The following is a 25,179-nucleotide window of genomic DNA, read 5'->3' on the forward strand; positions in this document are numbered from 1 at the left end:
AATTTATGATAATTTGGGGGAACAGCAGCACCCCTCCGTGACTAATGTATTTAAGTTGGAGTGGGTCAGCATCTCCAAACCCGGGGTGACCCAGAGAGCTGTTGCTTGCTGCCGAAATCATCCCCTACTGAGTTTACGGGAGAGGGAACTATCACACCTCGACGATTCAGACTTATTTTCACAAGGCACGTGTGGAGGGTTTTTTTGGGGGGGCTTCTGTGGAGTCCTGCACCTCCTTTAGGTTTCTCAGGGTCTCCTGCCCTACCTTTCTATGCTGTGAGGTGTCCACGGTTAGCCCCGCACGCTGGTGTGCTACACCAGGCTAATCATCAGCACAGAGAGAAAGGATATTGTCAGAGTGCAAAATGATCTGTTTTCAGGCAGAAAGCAGTCAACTAGATGTAAATTCCATGAAACAAAAGAAGGTATTATTTACAGTTTTATTGTGATGTTAATTAATATTTACATCTCGGAATGAAAAATAGAAATGTTAATGATTGGCTTTGCTAAGAGGATCACTTGATGCCAATGTGAAAGCCAGGGAGAGAAGGCAATTATGCAAACATCACATGCATCCCAATTTCAGTATGGAAACTTACATTTCAAACCTCAATTCAGGAAAATAACATGGAAAGTTTGTACTACAAAATCTAAACATGAGAAAGATTTAAGAGAAAAAAAAAAAGCACATTGCATATGTCAGATAATCTAGTCTGATTATCTGAGCTGTGCTAGCTACAGGGAAGCACTTACCCTTGAGTCCAGCTAGAAGTTAGCAGGGTAAGAAGGAACAAACCAGAATAACATAAAGACTAGCAACAAGGCTCAGGAAAGCAGACAGGAGCCCTAACCTAGCAGCTAAATATTTGGGTTCAAGCAAAGAATGAAAAAGAAACTTAAAGAAAAATCAAACCAACTAAAAAAACCAAAACACAACAACAACCACTTACAGCTGAAAATTTCTTAAGCAGCTCAATAAACCTCGCTACTTATTATGGGGGAACAAATCTTTACAAATTCTCAAAACAACCAACTCTTTGTATATGGTGTGATTAACAGTCATTAAATATAAACAGACATTAAAAAATGAAATATAACCACAAGTGATACGTAAAACAAGTACGGACCAATCTTTCATGTTAAAAAGAATAACGTTTCACAAATAATAATAAAAAAAAGAACATTGAGCATGTTTGGGAATTTTGTTTGATGCATCACTAACACAGAACGAACAAAGATTGGTGCTTTCAGACAAGTGACCACTTTTATGAAGCTTAAATATTGCCAAAAGGTGTAATATGTATTGGCAGCATTATTTACTATAATACTGTGCATGATTTCAACAGTAAACAAGAACAGTTTTGGGTTTTTTCTTTTATAATGCGAACATTGGAGAAAAGCACAGCTTTGCGTGAATGGAGTTTTTCTTTGAAATTGTGGCAAAACAAAAAAAGCAAAACTTTTCACTCTAACAGGTATTGTTCACCCACATAAAAGGAATTGTAGAGTCATACAAAAATTAATGAATAGCAGGATCTATTTTTTTTTTCCAGTACTTAAATTGCAAATAAAATAAACTCCACCCTGGTTCAGAGCTGTCTGTTTACTTCCAAGACAAGTGCTGCTATCAAACTGTGGATGAGAATTTGAGCGCTGCTCGAAGTTGGTGTTTACTAGAGTCAAAAGAAATGGGAACCAATGAATTCACTATTCTCCCAAGTTTCCCCAACAGCAAAATATGTTCTTCTCATGTTTCTGTTTAACAGACAGCTCCATCACAGGAGCGGAGGGCAGGATTTTTTCTGCATGTGCATGCATGCGCATGTGCCATCTCGGACTGCTACAACATGAAAGCTATAACAACAGTTACTCATCAAATGGCTTAACATTTACTTCTTTGCACATCCTCATTCACCATAGCCTCTAATAAGCACAAAAATTGTGACAGGTATATAAAGATAAATGTACAAGAATAAAATATCTCACAAAAGTCCTTACCTTTCTGCGGGCAAAAAATCCCCAAAAACCCAAACAACAACAACAACAAAAAAACCAACAAAAAACTCAAGCCAAAAAACCCCCAATAACAAACCAAGACCCTTTTAAAAATGCAATACTTGATATGTTTGAATTTCAAGACTGAAGGAGCTGAGAAGTGCATTTGTGCATTTAAGACTCCCAACAAGCCATCATGTGTGGCATGCATGACTCACTTCTGCTTCTGATTATTTAACTGCTGTGCCCAATGACTTTTGTAAGGAGCATTGCCACGTACAAATGTTAAAATATGAAAAATGAGTAGCCTTTGCTGCTGAGATGAAGGTGTACTATGGCATGCTGCCCTCATCCTCCTGCAGGATGAAGGTCCTGTGCACAAAGAGCTGTCAGAGGGATCTAGATCCAAGGGAGGAGGAGGAAGGAAGACTTAAGGACAAAATACAGTAGCCCAGAGGATGCTGAAGTAGGAAGTCATCATCAGACTGATGAGCCGACTGGTTTCCCCCTTCCAGGCTTTGGCACAACACAGCCAAGAGGGTTTCCCAGTGCCTGCAGCAAAAAAGTGAGCCTGAAGACACCCAGCTTATGGCGAAAACACATTGTGGATGGAAAGAAGGTGATGGCATAAAAACCAGCCGAATTATCTGCACCTGGAGCTGGTATTGGCCTGAGAACAAGCAGGAGAAACTAAGGTCAGATCCTGACCCCCTCAGATGCCCTGCAGGGAACAGGGGGTGAAATCTTGGCTGTTTTCACCAGAAGCAAGGATGAGGGATCCCTGACTCCTGGCAGGTGCATGAGATGGAAAAATCCAGGTCAAACCTGTGGCATTTCTCTAGCTCTGAGCACAGTCAAGCTGATACAGTCTGCAGGACCATGAGCAGCACAAGTCTCTGGTGGACATGCTGGGCTGTGGTTAGGTGCAGAGGGGACTCCTGGGCTCAGTCACCGACTTCGCTGCTCCCTGGTGAGGACTAGGACAAGCCAGCTGCCCCTTATCCATCCCAGGTAACTAAGTGGGTTGGGGTCAGCTCTCCCCAGGCACACAGTGCTTGGCTCTGCATGGGGACAACGCACCCAAAGGTCCACGGCCCCGGGCAGCCCATTTCCTTCCCCCAACTCCTGGCAGACTTTGCTACAGCTGCTGCCAGGCAACTATGATGTGTCTAGGAAAGGGACCCTTCACCTGACCCCATATATTGGTCTGGCAAAGTGAAAACTCCATAAACATCAGGAATTTACCCAGCAGAAAAATTCTCCAGGCCTGATGCCTGCAAGGATGGGAGAAGGCTGGTGGGGATGGTGTTTCCCCAGTCTAAGGTCTCTCACTGCCCTTGTCCCAATCCATGGGGATCATGCTGGGACAAGCAGGAGCGCATCCTCTTTGCACCAACCACACAGCTAAGAGCATCCTTCAGCATCGCTTGTTAGGAGAGGGAGCCACAAGCAGCATCCCTCTGCCACTCTCCCTCACTACACTTCGCAGGCTTTTAGCATGTGAAAAAGCAGCAGTAGAAGGACCTCTGTGTGCTATTTCCAAAACCACTTTGACTAAACATTCTGGGCAGAGACACATACAATCCCTGGACAGCACAGCTCAGCCAGGTCTCGAGGCTGATCACAGCCAGCAAATGTCTCACTCACAAGAGGCCAATTCATACCTCCCCTTCTGGCTTTCTGAGAGGTGTCCTTCCTTCCTGACCCCAAACCTTTACACCTTGCACCCCCAGAGTCAGTGACCTGACTTGGATGAACAGGATGAGGGTCACTGAAATGAAAACACTGACTGTAGGTTTTACCACGCTGCATCATGCTACTTCTCACAGCAGCAGCAATGCAAGACAGAAGGGAGTCCAAAATATGCAGGCATTTGGAGGACATAAATCAAAAAAAGCAGCAAGCAGAGGTTTTCTGCTGTAACATTGATTGTACATCATCTGTATGTCTTGCATTTTATTTCCTGTACATACTGACATGAAGAAGTGAAATCAATATAAAACACAGGCAAATGATATTGATAAGCAAGGGGCAGATTTTCTGAGTTCCCTACAACAAAACACTCCATAAGAACTTTACAAAGACTATTTTAAATGTTAAAATCTGACTTAATTAGTAGAATTTGCTAATATTTACCGATTTTCCTTATTTTACTTAGGTTCAACAATGCTAATTCTTAAATTCTGCTGAAACTAGCAAGAACTGCTGCATGTTACATAACAAAGGGGCTCCAGACGTGTGATTGAGACCTTCAAGAAAAATGAGTGAGGAGGCATTTGTGTGGTTTATAATCAAATTACATTTGCAAGACAAAAGAAATTGCTCTAAATTTCAAATTAGGCAAACTGGGTATAACTGCACAGGACATGAAGCATAGCTACGACTTAAAAGATGATTGCTTTAAATTCACATCTAACTGGCCTGCAAAGCAACCTGTTAAAAATACCATATGTTTTCCTACAGTTGAATATTCAACAGGAGACCTCTTTTTGTGTGTGCATTTCATACTTGCAAGATTTGCACCTGTAGTTCTGAGCACGTGATGCGTTTGACAGACAGCTAATGGTGCTAATGAATCGCTCTGATATGGGTGTGCAGTTTATTGTGTGGGGGTAAAGCACGTGTCTGCAGGAAGCAAGCTGGGTCTCAGGCTGTCAGATCCCAGTCTCTCCTCCATCAAGTATTGCACTTTAAAATACTCATTGACAAGTTCCCCAAGGAATTTTGCTTCTTGGGTTTGGTTGTGCTGAACACACAGGTTAACTGCTTCTGGATTCACTGATGTAAAAAGCAGCTTAACGATAATGAAAAAAATTTCATTTCAGAGTCAGAAACATGTATGTGAATATCGATTTACATCAGTGCAGAAAACCTTTCCATCAAAGACTTCTGCCCTCTAGGAGAACTTATTTACTTACAAAATTGAGAGATTGGGGCGTCTAGCTGGGGTACATTTCCTCCTTTAGCATTTAGCTTTTGCACTTGGGTAGGCGGCACAGGTTTGTGAGACTGGCCGGTGGCTCGGTACATGGCTTGGACCCACAGGATACGGTCCTGCTCATCATCACTGGCAAAAATCACCGTGTCTCCTTCCTTCACAGCGTTGAAGAATGCTCTGCCGCCCTCCAAACCTGGCATGGGAGGAAGCGACAATGGAGTTTTGAAGACTCGGAGGCCAGCCAGGGGATCTCCCCCAGCTTCCCACCCCATCGCAGCCCCGGGTGCTCCCCGGCTACTGGCTGAGCTCAGCCCCTCCCCAGCACCAAACTCACCTGCAAGACAGCCCGCCAGGGCACCCTGCACTGCAATCACTAAAACAAGCCCCAACACACGCAGATTAATTGCTTCTCTCACCTACAGCCCCCTCTGTGCAGGTTCCATGCAAGCGGCACCACTGGAGCCCCATTAAAAATGGGTTTTGAGGGGATGTGGTGGGAGGTTTCCCATTAGGCTGAGTGCATCAGTGCACAAAAGGTGCTTGGGTGATGTGCTTATTTGTCTTTGCCCTGGTTCAGCACCCATCTTCCCATTTCCCTAACATGAGAATTAACCTGGAATAAAGGTCTTGGCAACCAACCTCCTGCGTCTTTCTTCATCTCCTCTGGGGATAACATTATCCAGGGCATGGTGAGCATCACCATGCTCAACGTGTTGCCCCACTGAAATAAAAGAAATGTCGTGCTCCTCCACTTGAAGAAGGGTCTCAACACTCAACAGGTACCTCCAGGTACCAGGGGGCTTTCCGTGCCTGCCCCTTCCACTCACTCGCATCCACCAGAGAGAAAATGGGGCAGGCAAAAATGCTGGGTTGCTCCCATAAATATCTTCTACAATAAAGACAGACATAGCTGCTAACCTTTTATTGAAGGAACAGAATCTGAAGGCACAGGTCAGAATTGTTACTCAGTTTGAGCATTCAGATCACTATCAAGTTTTACTGGGATTTAAGCATCTAATTCACTTAGACTCCCCAGAAGAGATGAGCCTTTCCCTCTTCTGATGCAACTCCTAGCTCAATTCCTTAGATCTATTTATAGTAAAGTCATGCATAGCTAATGATCAGTATAAACACAAACATATTTAGAATAATGCTGATCACAGTTCAGCTGCAAGCAGGGGGGGAGAGAGAGAGAGAGAGGGAGAGAGCACTCCCGTTTGGGAGCCGTACGCGGCGCGGCGAGCCCGAGCACCTGCGGGTACAGCAGCGAGCCGCCAGCCCCCTACCTGGCTGCGGGTCGGTGTAGTCCACAGTGTATCCGTCGAGCTGCAGCAGCTCTTGAGGTTCAGCTTTTTTCTCCCGGTAGCTGCACATAGCAAATGTATATTGACTAACCTGAAGAAAATCACAAAGCTAAGATGGCACCGGGTGATCACGACAAGGCAATGCAAAGCGCTTACAAACACTGTCCGCGGACAGCGTGTTTACAGGGACTGGGGGTCGTGGGGTAATTTTGACGGTCATCACCCATAGAAGACAGACTAAACTTTTTACCAGGCTTTTGCAAAGCTCTCTTTTAACACACCCTGCTGCAGCAGGCATCTAATTCTCCGCTTCAGTACGTACAGCGGTTTAATTTCCTCCCAAAGAGGAAGCTCCACGCTTTAAAACCCTCTATCATTCATCCCCAGACAAGTGCAAGAGTGACACCCTGTCACAAACAATGTGAGCTAAATTGCTAGGTGCCAGTCATATTAAAGCAATCTTAAGATCCCACTGATCTCGGCAGTTGTTGTCATCAGTGCTGTAAATGGCAGCTCTCACTCCTCTGAGGTACCATCTGCATGACACGATACATTCAATGTCAAGCTCTTGACGGAAGCCGACTCAGCTGCGGGGGCTCTGCCAGGCTCCCAAATCGCCTTTAGGAGGCCATCAGGCTGCATCAAGACCCGGCGGTACCCGCCGTGCTGCAATCTGGATGGTCAGCGAGCAGCGCATCCAGGGAGGAGAGGAGAGGAGAGGATTCTCCATCCCCCAGGCTAGGAACTCACGGGGAAATTTACTGTCAAATGATTTCAAATGACTTTGTTAAGGTTGTGTCACATCCTGGACGCCTGACGTAATTTTATTCATCTGGACATTTTCTTGACCTCTGGAGGAAACTTTAAAACTCTGGTGGATGGCAATGGATCGTGCTCGTCATTTTTTGGAAGTCGGCAGAGATCCTGAAAGACGGGAGAGCTGCTGGGCTGGGGGGATTTTGCCTTCAAATTGCCAAATTGCTTGGCTACAAATACACACGCAGCACCTCTTTTGGTGGCATCTATCGCTAATAAAATGTCATTTATTTAAGTCAGGGGACCCCTCTACTGGTAGAGTGTCTCCCAGTCGGTGCTCGGTTTCTTGCTGCCCTCTACGGGCTTCTGCTAGCTGCCAGCCTGCTCTCAGCAGCCCTGCCTGCACCGTGCCTCCCTCCAGGAACAGCTCCAAAAGCCACCTAAGAATAAACCCTATCATTAACACATTTGTGGGAGTAAGACTAAAAGTGATGCTTTAAGCATCTTGCATCCTCCTTAAAACTACCAGCGCTGACGAAAGATTGACAAGTAACAGACCAATAGCAGGAGCACACCAGTGCAGATTCTATGCTATGAACTTTGAATGCATACCATCGTACCGGCAACACAAAAATTAAAAAGATTAACACGAAGAAATCTAAAAATAACCCAGTGCCCCACAGCACAACATTCAGACGACTCCTGCAGCGCTCATTCAGCGGTACTCGCAGTATATTGCTGCCATCTCCTGGAGAAGCTCTTGAATGTGCTTGATTTATGGTAAGATGCTGGAGATCTCAGCTGAGCGGTGAGGATTTGAGGTCTCTGTGTTAGACAGCCTGAACTTCAGGGACTGCGTGATAAATTTAGCTCCTGAAATGAGTCAGGTGCTAACCTACTCTCACATTGATCGAAAACATTAATACAGCTAATGTTTTTTTCTTCTCCTGCACACTCTATAGCGACAGGTAAAATTCATTCAGTATTTCAGTTTCTTCTCCTCTGACCCTGAGCATGAGGTCTGAATTTCAGGCTCTCCTTCACATACAAATAATTCCTGTCATCTTTGGACCCAGAAAATATTCTTCATCCCTATCAATAAGCCAACCATACCAACAGAACAGTAACATATGGAAACACACGTAGGCATTTCAAAGCTTATACTGCTCACGTTAGAAGTTATAAACCAGATGCAGACAGTAAGCTCTGGTGGGGCCATCCTGGGACAGAGGAAAAGCAAACTGGTCGCTCCTGTCAGCATCCACATCATTTCCTTGGAAGAAGCTGCTCTACATCACTATTAGAAGAGACCTCTAAGAGAAACCTGCAGGTGAGTCTACGACATCCAGGGCTCATCTGCGTTCACGTCTTACTTCTTCTCTACTCATACGGCTCAGGCGCAAAGCCCAAGCTCAGGATTGCCCAGGCGCCTGCTGGCAGGAGTCAGGCGAGGGCCAGGCTGGAGGGAGGAGACAGCTCTCGATGGCCTCTGGAAAGGGTGCCAGCTGTGCCATGCAGGGTGCCTGCACCCAAACAGCTCCACTTACTGACTTCCAGGACTGGCATACCAGCCTGTCTGCCCTGTCCTGCTGCCTAAGGCATTTACTGCTTGTGGTCAGAAAGAAGCTGATGCCCTGGCTACCAGTGCAACGTGGCTGCTTCCATTTACAAGCAGTGGTAAAGCAAAACCTTCTGGAATGCTCGGTATGCCAGTGCTTCCCTGCTGAACAGCACTGTAGGGTCAAGTGGAGACTGCAGCTTGCCTTTCATCAGTCCTCTAAAATACTGTGCTTTAGAGTCTGCTTTCTGTAGAAGCTTAGAAGTGGCTAGACGAGTGAAACAGTTAATAGCAGAAATTAATCTTACAGCCTGCTGAATTCACACTGAACCATAGCTGAGCACGAGAGTGAGCGAGCAGATGGGATGGGAGAGATGAATGGTTTGAGTAATTGGAAAAAACACAGATACAAAGAGGAAACTGAAGGAAGACAGAGGAGAAATCTCTGCCCAGTGAGGGACAAACTCTCAAAGCAGCTGGGATTTCATCCAGGGACCCGACAAGGGCCAGGAAAGGAGCATCTAAGGAAGCTGAACTGAGCGAAACTAAAAGAAAGGAAATAATCCAAGGCTGCCCTGGCTGGTTCATTACAAAAAAGGGAAAACACTTTGAGAAATAATTACAGACAAAAGAGCAGAAGGAAAAGAAAGTGGGGAAAAGGAGAAAAAGACAAAGAAATTCAGGAAAGGGGAAGCAGACAGCGGGAGACAAATGCCAAAGTTCACTATTCCCAGGCTGCTAAATTAGATCTGACTTTGTTGGCACTTGACCATATTCTGTCACCAGCTATATAATCCAACTGATTAATAAATACAGTAGATATGTATTAACCAGTCCTGACTTCGTCCTTGTTTTTCCACCAGAGACTCCTGCTCTAGCGAGCACTGCTTTCCCCAGGATCCTGCTCAAACCTGTTAATTGTCATGCCTCACACTCCAAGCCCAGTCATTCACCTCCCCCTTCCTCGCTGTTGACATAACACCGCCCCACTTGGGTTAAATTCTTAAATGGACCTTTCCTAGATTAACAGCATGCATTTTGTCCCAAGGGAGAGAAACTGTGCTAAGATACTGCCAGCTGTAATACAGCTTCTCACTTTGATGGGAGACTCTTGTCCTCTGGTTGCAGCTGTATGTTGCCTCCCGAGCCCTTTCCTGACACAAATGAGCAGAGGAAATGATCTAGCTTAAAGAAAAAAAATGCGAAAACAACAATTTTCATATATCAGCATGTCCATTCAGCCCCAAAGAACTGCACACAGCAGTTGTCCTAACCTCCTCCTTCAAGCAGGAGGTGTGCCTGTGTTCTCCATGGGCAGGGCTGTGATGGGAAGCCATCCCGTGTGAGTACAGATGAGACACGCAGGACCCGCTGTAGCCAGGTGTAATAAGCTGGGGCATCTGTTTGAGCAGCAGTTTCCAAACATTTCGTATTTATCATCAACACTCGAGTTTTCTCAAGAATCACTACCTATGCCCAGTTCTCAGCGAGGGTCTAACTGAAAACATGATTTAATATGATTACAGGGACCAGCTACGGGTCATTTACCTTGACTTGCGGACCATAGTCTAGGACCACTGGTGTAGTACACTGCAATTTTGCTGAATTATTTTCAAATTCTGTTGGTTAGCAGACTTACTGAACACTTACTTCGTTTCATTTTCTCCCGAGTCAGCCGAGTTTTGCTAAAAGCAGGAACTGTCACTGTTAGTCTAAATTATAATGAGTTCAGGGAGTCTGTCACTAGAACAATAGATCCAGGCGTAGACACTGCAACTGGTTTTAATCTGCAGAGGGTTGATCTGGTTCCAACAACATTCTGCAAACACCATCAGACACAATCAGCCGAAAACTGCTTCAAGCTACTCAGCAGACATGTCATCCAGGTACCATGGAGTGTTACTTCCCATATGCTGCCAGAGCACAGAAATGGGGTTATGACAAGAGAACAGGAGATTCAGTCTGAAATCTCAATGTAATTAATTCATTTGCCCTTAAGAATCATTATAAGAAATTTCCTATCACAAAGCCAGCAAACCCACCAGAACCAACAATAGTGCGGTTGCCAGTACAGCACATTAGACCTTGCAAAGAATTAATACAAGCTCTGTCAGCTATGAAAAATCCCAGCTCTTGCATGATCAAGGGTCTAATTGGCAAACTGGCTGAAATGCGTGTGCTGTGCTCAGGCAGCTGATATAGCAACTCAGGAAACACTTCTAACATCTCCGATGGATGTACATTTTCTTTTCTAACCAGTCACAGAGAACTTTGCCCTAAACCGCTCCATTGCTTTCGCTTACCACTGCCACTGGCATTACTGTTGCCTTTACGAAGCATTTTCCTCACTTGTGATGCTGCGGACCATTTCCATCCAAGCTCAGGGCCATATTCTGCCATCACTTTCACACTGCATATCTCAGGATTTAAAATTAGGCAAGTAACGAGTCTCTGCCATGTAATTTACATCTAATCAGTATTCTGCTCTTCTGCTGCTCATCTCAAAGGGTGTCTACGAGAAGGGTGGGCAGCGTGCAGAGAGGACTGCGATTCATTCGGAAGAGAAAACTATCCCTTCCTAACGCACGGGTGCATGCTGGAGGAGCATATGCACCGGCTCTGCCAGCCGCACCATGCTGCAAACCTTCCCCAAGGGACTGAACCAAGTCCACCCAGCACTGCCTGTGCTGGAGAGGTGCAGCCCAGTTCCAGAAATGGCACAAAGGAACCGCTTTCACCCACTACACCCAAACAAATCACCTCCACTCCTCTACAACCCTCGCAGCTACAGACACAGAAGGTGCGAGGGATTATTCCACCCAAATTACAAGGCAGTTATTGCTCCTTTCCCCTCCTCTACAGGCCTTACACAAGCCAAGTAGCAGTGGAAATGCTCCCTCCAGAGCTCCTTTTTCTGCATACGCACGCAAAGCCTCCGTTCATACCAGCGAGGCATTGCTGACACAAAAGAGACAAACTGCCATCAACACCTTCCTCCCTGGTGCCGCCCATGCAGTTTGGCACCTTTGTGCCTTGTTTAGGTGGCTATGAAGAGTTTGAGTATTTATTACCATGAATTTCTTAACAGCTGGTACCAGAAGGCAGAGCGGTACCACCCAATAGCACCGCTTTTGGTGCATCCATCTGAAATGGGGAGAGAGGGGCAGGAGAGGGCACAGGACCGAGAGGAGGAGGAGGTTACTCTGCGAGGGGCAGGAAGGGAAGCAGAGCTGCAATAGAAGATGCTACAGATAAGGGACAAACAAGAGATCAGAAAGGAAATGTTTAGTTATTCACCCAAATATATAGCCTTGGCCTCTTGGCAGTGCCACAGACTGACCAGACCACTATAACCCAAATGGAATTTTCACGCTTTGGACTCCATCTCTCTGCAGGAGCCTCCTGACACAGGGGTTGCTCGTTGTCTGTTCTTTACCTAACAGAGCCAGCTCACCTTCCTGTGGGGCTTATTTTCTGTCTGTGGTTTAGCAGAGTTCAGAGCATCCTGGACATCAACACCTTTGCTGCCAATCCCTGCTCATATCAGCACCCATCCTTCGCATTGCATGAAAAGCAAATGACAAACATACGGACAGCAAAGTATTTTTATTCCATCTTTATTGCCTGCTGACATGTTCAATATGCTCCAACTACATCTGAGGGACTGCATAGAGAGTGTTTCTTGTTTATATTTGATGTACAGCAGAACACTTTACATTGCACCAAATGTTGAGCAAACGGTAACATAACGGAGAAGCTGCGGTGGCAGCTGGAATTTCTGAGGTGGGCTACAGAGACTCTCTGGGGGCAAAAGTCTGCTCATCTTATTCAAATGAATTGCTTTTCTGGCCAAATTCCGCTCTTATATGCCAACTGACGAATACAGACCTAGTAACATGAGAAAACATGGAATAACTCCGAGAGCTTCAATTCCACAACAAGCTGAAGAATATATAGCAACTAGAGAAGGAACTGCAACCACACAGAATGGCCAGAAGAAAGGCTCCTTGAGACACACATGGGAATCCATGTCAAACCTGTAAACTCTTGCACAGAAGGCTATCAATAGATACATTTATGGGAGAAGCTATGTTAGGGAAGAGGATTCTCTGATTTGGAGAATCCTTGTTCACAGGGAAAAAGGGACTGAGAACTTGGTCTAATAGGAATGAATCATCTCCCAGGGAAAAGCAATACTAGTTGCCCTATAGGTGCTCACAGACCACCACAGAACTTTTAACTTCACTTCAGGACATAATACAGAGAAAAGCAATCCTTCAGTCCCTGCCCCAGAAGAGGATCGCTGCACACTGTTCCCAAAAGGCTTTTCCTTTTCTATGTTCTTGGCTGCTTCTCACCCAGGAGACACCCCGTCAGGTGCCAAGTGCCCTGTCTCACCAGGGGCCTGGCAAGCCCCTGCACGGAGGGTGCATTTGGAAACCAGACGCCTGTAGGAATGGATTACACAGATACTAAACCCATCACTTTTACCTAAATCTAAATACACTGCTTGGGCAGATAGAGGCATCTCCTGGGGCTACTCTATATTAACTCCCACACTTCTGTGGCCATTTGGACCCCATTTGGAGTACAAATCGAGCACTTAAAACTGTCACTGCTGTTTACACTTGGTTATTGGACTAGGTACTCAACTGGTCTCTCCCAATAGGCTCCTACTTACACGGCTCACACACATCATATAACCCTTTTACTTCCCCAGGATGGATTTTCTCATCTGCCACATAGTTTAGCACTATGGAGACTGGTAGTGATGGACAAACAGAGAATGGGATTAAGTTTCCTACTAGGACAGTTAAACTTGGAGTAATAATTAACTAAAAACAAACTAACCAGTTTACACCAGGTGATTTAAGACCAGAGAAGCCAGCTTTGTAAGGCGGGAGATGGACTGTGTGGACTCCTCTTACTGGCACAGGAAAGTCAACACACCAGCATGGTCCATCCCAAATGTGGAGCCTGGTGCACCTGGTTTACACCATCTCTGTTCTTACACATGGGTGAAATCCTGGCTTTTCTGCAGCAAACCTGCCATCTGCTTTATTGGCTTCACCTTCTGACTTGACCACTTTGGATCTGTGCTGGCACAAGATCTCAGTCTGACTCCACGTTATTCCATCAGAGCACCTCTGTGTTGCTTTCATCACAGGACCCTGCACAAAGCTTTTATTTCTCATACTTGGAGACAACATAGCCTGGGGAACGCAGAGAGGGGGGAGAGAGAGATGGACCCAAGAGGACTCTGGCTTTATCGGGCTGGTGTGAAGATGGAGCTGCTCACACTGGGGCCCCTCACTTCTGTGGCCAAGGCAGTGGTTTCAGCTGCACTTGGAAAGGTGAGGGAAGATCTAACACATGGAGTACTGACCAGATCCTTTTAGGTCACAGAGGATATCTGCCCGTTTCCTTGAAATTCTTAATCATGGTCAAATATACAGGTCTACTGAAACTGGAAGGGCAGAAAGTGGAAAAAAGAAAAAAAGGGGAAAAGGAAGAAAGTTTGCAAAATGATCAATGAGCGCTGTAGACAATGAGAGGCAGTAATGAACATGAAGGCAAGATAAATGTCCAGAACGATACACTGATGCTGACGTAGCCTGCGATGCACCAAGTACCTCCAGCCAAAACAGACCAAGCTTCCTCCCTGTCTCATTGATTTCTCACTAAAATTGGTTCTCCATTTCACCAAGCATTCATGTGCATCAGGAAACTCACAGCCAGAGGTCTGCAACTGGGATAGCCTTGAGAAGATGTACATGTGTAGGAAAACCCCCATGATTTAACAGACACCCTACGCAGAACCACAGTTCAGCATCAATTACACAGCACTGCAAATGGCCAGAAGACAGACTTAAATTTTTCATGTTGTGATTTAAGATCACTTTTAGTTAAATCTGTTACCTGGACCAGGACAAAGAATCGTTTCTTCCATCTCTTCCAAACATTTTTACCAATGGCCCATAAATACCTAGGAGGAAAGAATAGATGAATTCAGTACACAAGTTACTATAAGTTGTTCTCCTGCTTTTCAGTGTTTTCTTTACACCTAGAAACCGAAGTTAATGCACAAGCAGGAGTAATTACAAGACTCTTAAGCTCTACAGCATTCATGAATGTGTTTATTTCTAGCCTGAACAAATAACCTGTAAAGCAAGTGACATAAAAAGCTCCCAAGGTCTAAACATTACACAGTATTAATTCTCTCTTCGTCTTTCACAACTTGCTCACAATTTAGAAGTGCTTTAATGCAGTGAATAGTTATGACATGGTTGGATGGGGGAAGAATACATTTGCAACAGAAGAATTAAAGGAGCAAAACCCAAAATGTTGCTTTAAGCCTTCACAAAACCATTTGGCTGAGGGGAGCTGTCAAACAGAGGGACGCTTATTTCATCAAAACCAATACCCAGGATCCCAGTATCCACTGGACTGACTAAACCAGGAAACTTCACTGAACAGTTTAAGATTAATTCCTAGAAATTGCTTGGCTACAGATACTCAAGCAAACAGAATAATGTCTAAGGAGGAGTGAATTCACTGTTTTCTACAAAGGAAGGATTAGCTTTTAAAATGAATGTCAAAATCAGCATTTAATCTCTGTGATGAAGTGGCCACTGTGACACTGTAATACCAACACTGGCAAAAATAGTGGCAGAACCAGGCTAATAATAAGCACAAGGACATTATTCAGCATTAATATGTTTTATGTATGATTATAATTACTTTAGTTCTGGCTCAATAAATAGAAAAACAATTCCTTTTTGGAGATGCAGCTGTTCTTCGTAGGTGTTTAAACCACAAAACTCCAAGTCATGTTAATGTGGGCACTGGGTCCTTGGCTAGTTCAACAGGGTAATAACTGTCCTTTTTGCTGTTGCCACTAGCATCAACAGAAAGATAATCTTAGTTCTGATAGCAAGTATTATAAACCATATAGTTTTAAGCAGCACCTTGTAAATCAAATGTGAGTTTAAGAAAGCCTGAGAAAAGCCAGGACTGCTCAGCCCTGTTGCTATCAGCTTCGGTCAAGGAAACAAATACAAGTGAACTGTCCTTTCTTGCTTTTGGTGTCTGTGATTGTGGTGGAAAAATTAAACTTCACACGTGGGTATTTGGCTCTGATCTTGAGAAAGGAGGAAGAAGAGAAGGAATTAAAAAAAAGGTGAGTGATCCAAACCATCTAATAATGGACTGAATCTAACAAAACATTATGAAAATAAAAATGAAACAAAGTCACTTTCATAGCACCAAAAACATACTGGAGAAAGAGTTAATCAAAACAGTGACTTTCCAGGTCAGCTTCTGTTTTTTAATCACATCCTCATCTCTGAAGAGCAACCAGGGACGCCTCGGCAATGGTGTTAGCTAGACCTTCCCAAGGATGACCTGATCTGTAATTGCATGGCACAAAGGTGGAAGCCAGGGGTGGTGGTCAGGGAACCCCTTGGCCCCAGATCCTCCAACTTCTGGAGGGGAGAGGTTTATCTTTTAACCTTCCAGATCATTAGTCCTACTCCAGGCAACTGCTTGCTCCAGGCAACTGCTTGCTCCAAGCAACTGCTATTTAATTGTGCTGTGTATCTCTGTATAAATAATGATGATTGCACTGGAGTTTATTTCAGGCAGAAGGTGCACTGTACTTTTGGTTCTGAGAAGTCAATACAGGGAAACACAGAATAACTTAGGAAATTATACCATTCTCAGTAAGAGAGGCAGTTCACCTATTATTTCCTTAAGGGGGAAAAAAATAATAACCTAGCAATTTCTGGAGGAATACTGTTCAAAATTTAAACCGTTTGGCTGACATGCATTAAAAAGACTCTGCTAAGAATATGGAAAGTGCAATATGAATGACTGAACTAATGCCATTTTTATATTTATCTTTCTTTTGACCTCCTCTGAACTTGAGAGAGTTTATCTTCCAGAATCTTAAGAGTTTTGTAGTGCACATTCAAAACAAATTGAGTTCAGATAGAGACAAGCATTTACCCGGAGTGTTTCATGTTTTGAGGCTTATCCATTCGCACGGCAAGCTTGATCTTCAGGTCTTGATCTGGGCAGTTTTTGGAAACAGTCATTTTGTGCCACTCTGATTGCTTTGGGCTATTGGGAGTAGGGTGGAGAACAACCTGCAAGTGTTGAAATCAACAATGTTTAAGGGAAAAACTATTCACAAAATGGGTTTTAACAGGGAACAAAAGCACATTGGATGAGCTACTTTTGCCCTAAAAGTCAGTCTGGAAACTTCTATTCACATCAGTGAGGATGGCCTTTTATTGCTTTTTTTAAAGCACAGATTATTTTGAGATTAGTTCATATGTTCTTTGGCTCCTCTATCTGCTGTGCCACTGTTCGTAGGGTGGTGCAGACCAGAACTGCGTTATCAGTTCCCATTGTTTAAGGAAAGATCATGGTAAACTAACTTGCCGCTGTCCAGGTACACCAGCCCAAAAGTGATGGTGGACTAACGTGATTAGCAAACCAGCGACAAGATTTTTGCTGCGGCTGCACACTGCAATCACCTACTTTCAGACTCATACAACTTGGTCAGCCTCCGGCCTTCCTGACATTTCCCATGTGAGGTATGCCCTTTCGAGGGCTCAGAAAGCCCTGCCCAAAATGGTTCATCTGTTGTTACTATCGGGTCGTGGGGAAGCTGGCTTGATTTTTTGCTTACTGTTAAGACTGGATGCGGTAGGCAACGTTTTAGGTAGGTGGGCGTGTCTGACTGCGCTATGAAAGCGGATAAAATCTGCATCCCATGTCACGACATCAGTGGCTGCAGGACTCTGCTTCTATTCCACACAGCGAGGAGACAATGGGATGGTCTCCAGCTGGGGTAGATCACTGCAGCACCAACAACTGCGGCGGAGCTGTGCAGATGAACACCAACAGAAGTGCTGGGCTCACCAAAGAAACTGAAAGGCTCCAAGAGGCGAGTAGCCCCTCCTGATCATAGTTGTGCTTTTTCCACTCCCCCATTACCCTTACAAAGCAGAGCAGCTCACTCAGCATGCCACAGAGTATTCTCCCAGAACTACATTGCACCCACCATCTTCTGCTGGTGTTTCCATATGTGTCCTTTGAGGTGGCTTAACCCTCTCCCTACCACTCCTGTTCCTCTTCTGATGCTTTCACTCTCAGCAGTGACTTTGTCTCGCACAAATTCATTCAAGTATTCACTGTCCTGTAGCAAGATGAATCTCCTTTAAATCCATTAACGTTTATGCAAGCAGATTATTTTTCAAACGGCAGCATTCACCCTCGTTGTTTGATGTGCTGCCGTCACTCATTCCTTGCTCACACTTAGTCCGTGCTCCTGCTAAACTCTAGCCCTGGCTATAAAGTTGTATTATGCTCTGAACTTTATTTTATTTTTGTATGATCTTAACTTTACTGCTGAGTCAACCACGTAGGGGCTATTTTCCACCAAAATGTCCTTGATGCTATTACCCTCTGATGAATGATTTTAAAAATTATTTTATTGCCTCCTCCAAAGCCTGAGGTTAACATCAGTAGATTCTCGACTTCACTCTTATTCATCAACATTATTTATCGCTTCTTTTATTGAATTAGACTAATGCTTTCTCTGGCAGGAATCTGAAGCTGCTATTAGTTACATAGATAACTGAGCAACACCAGCCTCTACTACATTACTCTTGGAAAAAAACACATTTAAGCAAATCCTGAAGATGAGAAGCAAGTCCTCCACACAGGCTGTTAGAAACATGGATGGACTCAAACCCTGAGCAGTATCCAAGGTCCTCCACTGCAAAGCACACAGACTCACACTAAACCCCATCTCTTAGCAAGGCAGCAGCCGCTCAGGGTGTTTGGAATGCTCTCTGCTTTGATTTCTAACTCTTTTTCATCAAAAGGTGCATAAACTTTGCTCAGTGTTGTTGCAATTCATGGCTCTTCCCCTCTGCGCTCTCAGCGGATGAAGTCCTGGCATGGCTGAAATCCGTGGGAGCCTTGCCACTGGCTTCAATAGGGTCAGGATGTATTCCCATGCCTTCAGCTGCCCATCCAGCAGTCCAGGGCTTGGGAGCATTTTCCAGCTCTCCCTTCGATAAAAGTGGCCAAATGAGGAGTGCCGGCTGGTTGCCAGTCGAACACTTGCAATAGAAAGTGGGCATTGTACATGGCTGGCAGAGCACAAAGCTGCTTCTCAAAGGGTGGCTGGGCACGGGTGGTTTGTGTCTAAAACCCGCTTCCCTCCTCTCTCCGTGCAGACAGGTTCCTGCCCATTCCAACAGCTACACCAGGGGCTTAACACGCTCCCCGTTTCGTTACTTCCTTAAAGAAGAAATCCTGATGCAGCCCGAGCAGACACGCGTCATCTCTCGGCCACTCCGGGCACACCGAGCACCCCTTTGAAGTTTGGCCAGCTGAAAGCGCTGGTGGCCACGGGCCAGGGGAAATCACCGCCTGGCTGCCCGTGCTGGCCACAGCTGGCCCACAGAAGCTGAGAGCCGAGGGATGGCTTCCCGCTGGACCGGGAATTAAAGCGTATTGGTGAGGCTGGCTCATCAGCATTTCAGGGCAAGAGGGGTTGCTTTGGGGCCCGCCACCTCTCTCAGAACAACAGGCACAGCTAAATTGCTTCCCGAGACCAGCAAAGTTAGCACCACTCGGGGCTGCCAGGGGAAACAAGACTTACAAAGCAAGCGGGTCTGCACCGAGCCTAACAGCTCAGGGGAAAAAGCCCTGAATGGCATCGCGGCCAGCTGGGTGAAAAGCTCTGCTCAGCACGCTGCTGTGGATAAAGGCAGGAGTGCTGGGCTGTTTCAAGAAGAAGGTTTTGAAAATAATCCTGAAAACATTATGATGCTGTGCAGCAAAGCAACTGTAGGTCTTCAGCCAGAGTACTGCAGCCTGGTGGGGTCATTCCCTTGGTCAAAAAGGGAGGAGGACAGGGAAAAAGGACAGGTCCAGGTGTGGATGAGGAGTCTGAAGGGGCTGTGACTCCCTGAAGAGAAGATTGAGAGCAGAAAAGAAAGGGTGGCTTTGCTTTTCTCTCATGTGCAAGAACAAAGGATGTTACATGAACGTGAAAACACAAATAGTTAAACCAAACCTAAATTACATGAGACAAAATCACCTGCAGCGCTCTCCACCATAAAGATATAAATTAAATCAACAGCTCACTAGGAACTGAAAGAATGTTCAGCACTTGTGTGAATAGGATGAACACAAACCCATGTCAGTTAGTAAAAAAAGCGCAAGGTGTGCTGCAGAGCCGGGCAGACAGAGCCCAGGGGCTCCTGGAGACCACTCAGGCTGTGCTGAGCTGTGCCACGGGAGGTGCCAGCTCTGTGTCTAAGGTGCAGCCTCTCTCGCCCTGAACTGATTGTCATGGGGTCTTCACCATGCTGACTGCTGAGGAAGGCACGGCAGGGAGCCCCACTTATGCCCAGGGCCAACACAAATTATACAGCTGCAAAAAAATCCATGGAGACTAACTGAAGCATCCCAAAGCCACAGAGAAGTGCCACCCACAGACATTCTGGAGCTGTGGGCTGCAGCAGTGGAGGGCCACCAGTCAGTCCCTGGGTGCTAGTTTAGGGACCACAGGCGAGTGGCAGTGATGGGGTGGGAGAGTCAGCTCTGTGGCCAGTAGCCCGGGAATCTGAGCTCTTTGTTATTAATACCATTGATAGGGGCAATGAATCCCCGTGTTTCACTCCCCAGTCCATCCCCCCTGAAGCCACCAGTTCAGCCACAATGCCCAGGGGAAGCCAGGATTTCAAGCCCTTTGCAGCAAGTACCGCAGTCAGTGCTTTCAAATGCTCAAACTATGCACCAGCTGCTCAGCAGATATGAGAGCAGCTTAACACTCTCTTGCCAAACTTAAATCCCCTCTTTTTGCTTCAGCATAATCCCCTTTTCTGCTTCAGGAATGTCCATTTCCGTAAGCAACTTCTAAGGCTTTCCGGACTGCCAATATCGCACACAAGATCCTCTGCCTTTGCTCAGTGCAGGCACAGCCAGCTGAAATTCTGCCATTAAAAACTCACAACAAAGACAGCATGCAAGATGCACTCCTTTCCAGCAGTGGAGAGCTTGCTTCCCCCCCCCGCCTCCCAAAGCTTGGCAAAAAAACAGAGCATGTTGTGCTCCAAAGATATTTCCATACAGGAGAGATTTCTCTAGAAAAGCAGGGCCAAAAGGAAACATTATTAAACTCAAAATCTCCTTACCCTCCCGAGCTCTTTGTCCTCCAGAGCCAGCACTCCTGTGCTCTCCGTGAACAGCTTCACCTTCACTGCAGGAAGAGCGTGTGTTGTTGTGAAGTCTCCTTGGGTGCCCCAGCTGTGAAAATAAGGACAGAGAGATGTTCAGCCCGAGCAGCAGGTCAGCAGCACTACTGCTTGGGCATGCGATGGTTAACTGAGAACGTCCGTCTGGCACAAGCTGAAGTGGCTGGGCTGTCTGAGTGACAAGGGCATTAATTATCTTCTTTAGGAAATGTGGGACAGATGTTTGGAAGACTCATGATGGTTCTTCGGGGAAAAAAAGAAAGAAGGGTTATTTGGGAGCAGCATGAAACCAAATTTAAGAGAACTTTTTTATTTAGGAAGAACAATATGTCTCCTGCAGCGACAGCCTGTATAATCACAACAGAAGTTGACGATTGAGGACATCTGCACCCAGGACATCTGTAATCACTCATGCCTCTGCTCTTCTCTTGGCTAATTAACCTCTCCTTTCCAGGTTGATAATGAGATCTGCTTTCTCTGAAAAAGAAACCAGTTTAACCTGGGTCCTCTTCTGAGTCCCAGCCCAGGTTTGCGTTCAAGCCATTATGTCTGCAGTAATCCAACTATGCTGGGGCTGCAGAGCAGGACACCAGCTCCTTTGGGATGCAACAGCAATGGTCAGCAAGTGGCAGCCTCTCCAACTACACCATGAGCCAAGACCACTGTCTACTATTGGTACTCTATGAGTCATCCCCTGGCTGGTCCCGTGGCTTGGAAAGGAGTGGCTTGGAGGCTGAATGACCCACAGCACGTGAAAAGCCCCTCTAGATGCGCATGCTTCCAGAGGACATCTCCAAACTCCTGCAACCACCAGCTGCCCAGCTATGCAGAGAACATGAACTCATTGAACCCATTCCATGTAGGACCTGCAGGCACAGGGTCCCAGAGACAGTCTGCCGACACCTACGGCCAAACTTGCCATTTTAAGTGTTACATGGGGAGCCCACCCCACAGCTGACCTTTGCCACACGAGCATGAGAACTGCAGGAGCCCTGCAGCCCGCTAAGGGGTAAAAAGTCATGATGGTTTTATGTTTGAGATGTCGCAGCTGTGTTTCAAGCTTGCTTTCTACAGCTTAGAAAGTTAGAAACTTAGCAAAATAAAGCCAGACAGAAACTTCCAGACAGAGCTAAACAAAGCACCACTAAAACTGCACTTGCCCTCATTAGCAGAGAACAGCTCAGCTCAGGGAGGACTGGGGAACAGTGCACCACTGCAAGGAGGATGCTCCTGAGCATCCATCTGATCATGCAGAGGCCAAGGTAAAACTAGCAGATAAAAACTGTTCTTTATTTTTTTACTCTCTTTGTCTTTTTTTATAATTCATTGTGAGCTAGATTTCTATATTGTTCCCGAAGACCCTGAAAATTTGTCACACTTCAAAACTCATGTAAAGTGTGCAAGCAAACCTGAAGAATAATCACAAAGTGCTTTTTACGCTTAGAAGGTGCTTAGAAGAAACCAAGAGTATACCATAAGCAACACCTCTGAGTGATGTGATGGAACACATACGGCAACCTAGAATACTGCAAGTCACACGAGACATTACAGCATATCTTACTAACCACTTCTTTCTATCGACCCTCACGCTATTAGTGACACTTTCTTACTTTACACTGCCCTTAAACTAGACTCTCTGCTGAAGAAAGGTGGTTCCCTTGAAATGACTGGGAAAGGGCTCAAGATGCCACATGGTCCGGCGACTAAATTTCTTCAAACATAAATACCAAACAGCAGGTTTTACATTTGTAGTTATCAGGAAAAATAATTTACTCCTTCCTGTGCATAAGAAGTATAGGTTTATGCTTTGCTTTCCACTGAGCAAATCTTGTCCAACTGAGCTTAGCAGATGAGGGTGTTCAGCACAGAGCTGATTAATGAACTCAGCTTCTTTGTCAGCTTTGCTCTGAAGTTTTCTCTCCCAGTGTCACTGTTCCACGTGTTTCATCTACAACAACGCATCAAACTGCCACCAGTGCCAGGGAGCAGAGTTCTGTCATAAATCATCTACAGCACTACAGGTCCAGTCAGAGCCTCAGTATTATATATTTTTCGTGTGTGAGCCATCAGCTACCTAATAAACATTTTACCAAGAAACAACTTTATTTTCTAATCGCAGCTTCAGGTCACAGGTTATGTTTTTTCTCCTAAAACAACTGCGTTGCCACCAGCAGGGAAAGCTGGAAGATAATCTTGCTTTGAGTAAGAGGCAAAAGTAAGAAAATATCCAACCTTACGCTGTGTATTTTGACAGCATCTGCTTTATAGAACTCGTATCTCTGTTTACTATTAAAAAGCTCTTATTTGCTGAAGCATTCCCAGACCATATGTTATCAACAAATGTTACTAACCAAATACAAACAGTAATTTTCATTAGGTTTCCTTCATGAGAACAACGTTAACCACAAAGGGAATAAACGTTTCAAATGACAGTAAACATACATAACAAAACCTTGACAACGCTGTGGTGCTTACATATTCGTACCCCCAAAAGCCCTGAAAAGATCTGCGCCAACAAATAGAGACCCTCAGAAGTTGGGTTTTGTGCAGGTTGAAGCCTGCGGTGATGTCATTAGTTGCCATAGTGATGCTCAGCATAAGGCCATAATTCATGTCACCGAAACATCATTTGTATTCAATCTAAGTACGCAGTTTATCAGTGCTGTGTATTAAATTATTGTTCAGAAAATTAGCTCTGGACAGTAGCTAGGTATTAGGATCTTCTGTGGGACTAACAATGTAATGGTTTTATTTCCATGTTTAATAATTAAGCAGGTTATAACTGCAAGAGTTTATTTGTTGGGAAAGTGCCTTGGGACCCGTTCTGGACAAATCTTCTCATAAAGTGCTATCTTGTCCCCACATCACAGACATCATGCTGCTGGAAAGCAGTCATATATCTGCAAACAAGGACAAATAATGTCATTTTGGCCAAAAGGAGATCTATCTATTCACAAATACCACTGAAGAGTAGTACACAAGCAGAAAAATCCTGACAGTACTTTTTCAGTTAGGATCAGATCAACTATATGAAACCCACCTGAAGCCCTCAGCCCAGCATTTCTTATTGCCCAGTCTATCCCAAAGCCTGGAGCTGACCAAGAAACGCAGCCGTGCATAGGGACTTTGCTAGAACTGTCACCCTGTTTATGGCACTCTGCTGCTCCAGGGATATCATGAGGATCTACTTGCATTTCCAGGGTTTCTAATTAGGCATCAAACTTAGGATGAACAGCTAAACTCTGCTGGCTGCGAAAGCCAGAGGATGAGATATGTCCCAGTTGCTAACTTGACAAATGCTGGCCCTTATGCTATCTTGTAGAAGCACAATAAGTAGATCTTTGCTACAGACTTTACGTTTACTGATTCAACTAGAGGTGCCATCACAGCTACCAAACAGCCTAAAGCGCTGAAATTTTTTTCTGAATGAAACATAAAATGACATGTATCCAGAGGGTGTGAGTGGACAAGAAGTGACAAAGGCCATCCTTGTCCCCCACTACCTCCATGGGGACATCTAACGTGGAGCACTTGAAGCACGGGCTTACCTGTCTGATTTCAGGAGTATTTGGAGCTCTCACAGGCATTGTCCTTGCTGGCACCCGGAGGGAAAGTGATGCCATTGCCAATGCAGGTGCCAGGCTGCTCAGACCAAGCTGCTGTCAGCTATTTCAAGCAACATGCTGCTGATCTTCTTGCAAAACTTCAGGCTGATGTTACTCGTCTTCCCAACTTACGGACAAAACAAGTAAGACCACCTAGGCTCCTCACCTTGCTGCTGTACCAATCTCTTACCCTTTCCTGCCATAAGGTCACTGCAAAAACAACTGCCTTCATCCTATGGACGCAAAGTGGTTTACATCCCGATCCTTGGCTGTAGCCTCTGAGTGCCACCAAAATGCAGACCCAGCAACTATAAAGTTAAATAACTATAAAGCCAAAAAGACAAAACCATTCAAATGCCATGGCATTGCTATGTTACAGTATGTGATTAAAAAAAAACATTTGGGATATGAATAAGGCTTGAGCAAAACCCTGCAGGGGCCCTTGTCCTGACCGCACTCGCGTATCGCATGAAACCAGGCAGTACGGTCTTTGACTCCAGCTGCTTTTCTCCACAATATCCTACTTACGTGGCCTAATATACGATTTTCTCTGCTGTGCTTGAGAGACATTGACTTAGTCATTTCTATTCATCTCTGGTGTGTAAGTTCCTCCAAAGGAAATTTTAGCAGCCATGAGTTTCCCAAAAGTGAATGTACATGTTAACACCCAGGAGAATGCATTGAATTCTTTTGCTTACATACTGTTGTCTCCAGCAAGTCCGCTTAGCCCCTGATTGGAAAC

General features: G+C 45.2%; 1 protein-coding gene across 17 annotated transcripts in view; it reads right to left on the reverse strand.

Annotated features, from left to right (window-relative positions):
• Nucleotides 1-25,179, reverse strand: part of CADPS (calcium dependent secretion activator) — a 220,832-nt gene that overhangs the window by 94,575 nt on the left and 101,078 nt on the right. For all 17 annotated transcript variants that reach the window (XM_055707676.1, XM_055707675.1, XM_055707678.1 and 14 more), the window contains exons 7-11: nt 20,773-20,884; nt 16,559-16,698; nt 14,471-14,537; nt 6,220-6,328; nt 4,914-5,126 (exon numbers count right to left, since the gene is read on the reverse strand). In XM_055707676.1, the coding sequence (XP_055563651.1) occupies nt 4,914-5,126; nt 6,220-6,328; nt 14,471-14,537; nt 16,559-16,698; nt 20,773-20,884 (641 nt within the window). The remainder of the gene's footprint in view (nt 1-4,913; nt 5,127-6,219; nt 6,329-14,470; nt 14,538-16,558; nt 16,699-20,772; nt 20,885-25,179) is intronic.

Source organism: Falco cherrug, chromosome 4 (genome assembly GCF_023634085.1).
Source record: "Falco cherrug isolate bFalChe1 chromosome 4, bFalChe1.pri, whole genome shotgun sequence".
Classification (NCBI taxonomy): Eukaryota; Metazoa; Chordata; class Aves; order Falconiformes; family Falconidae; genus Falco; species Falco cherrug.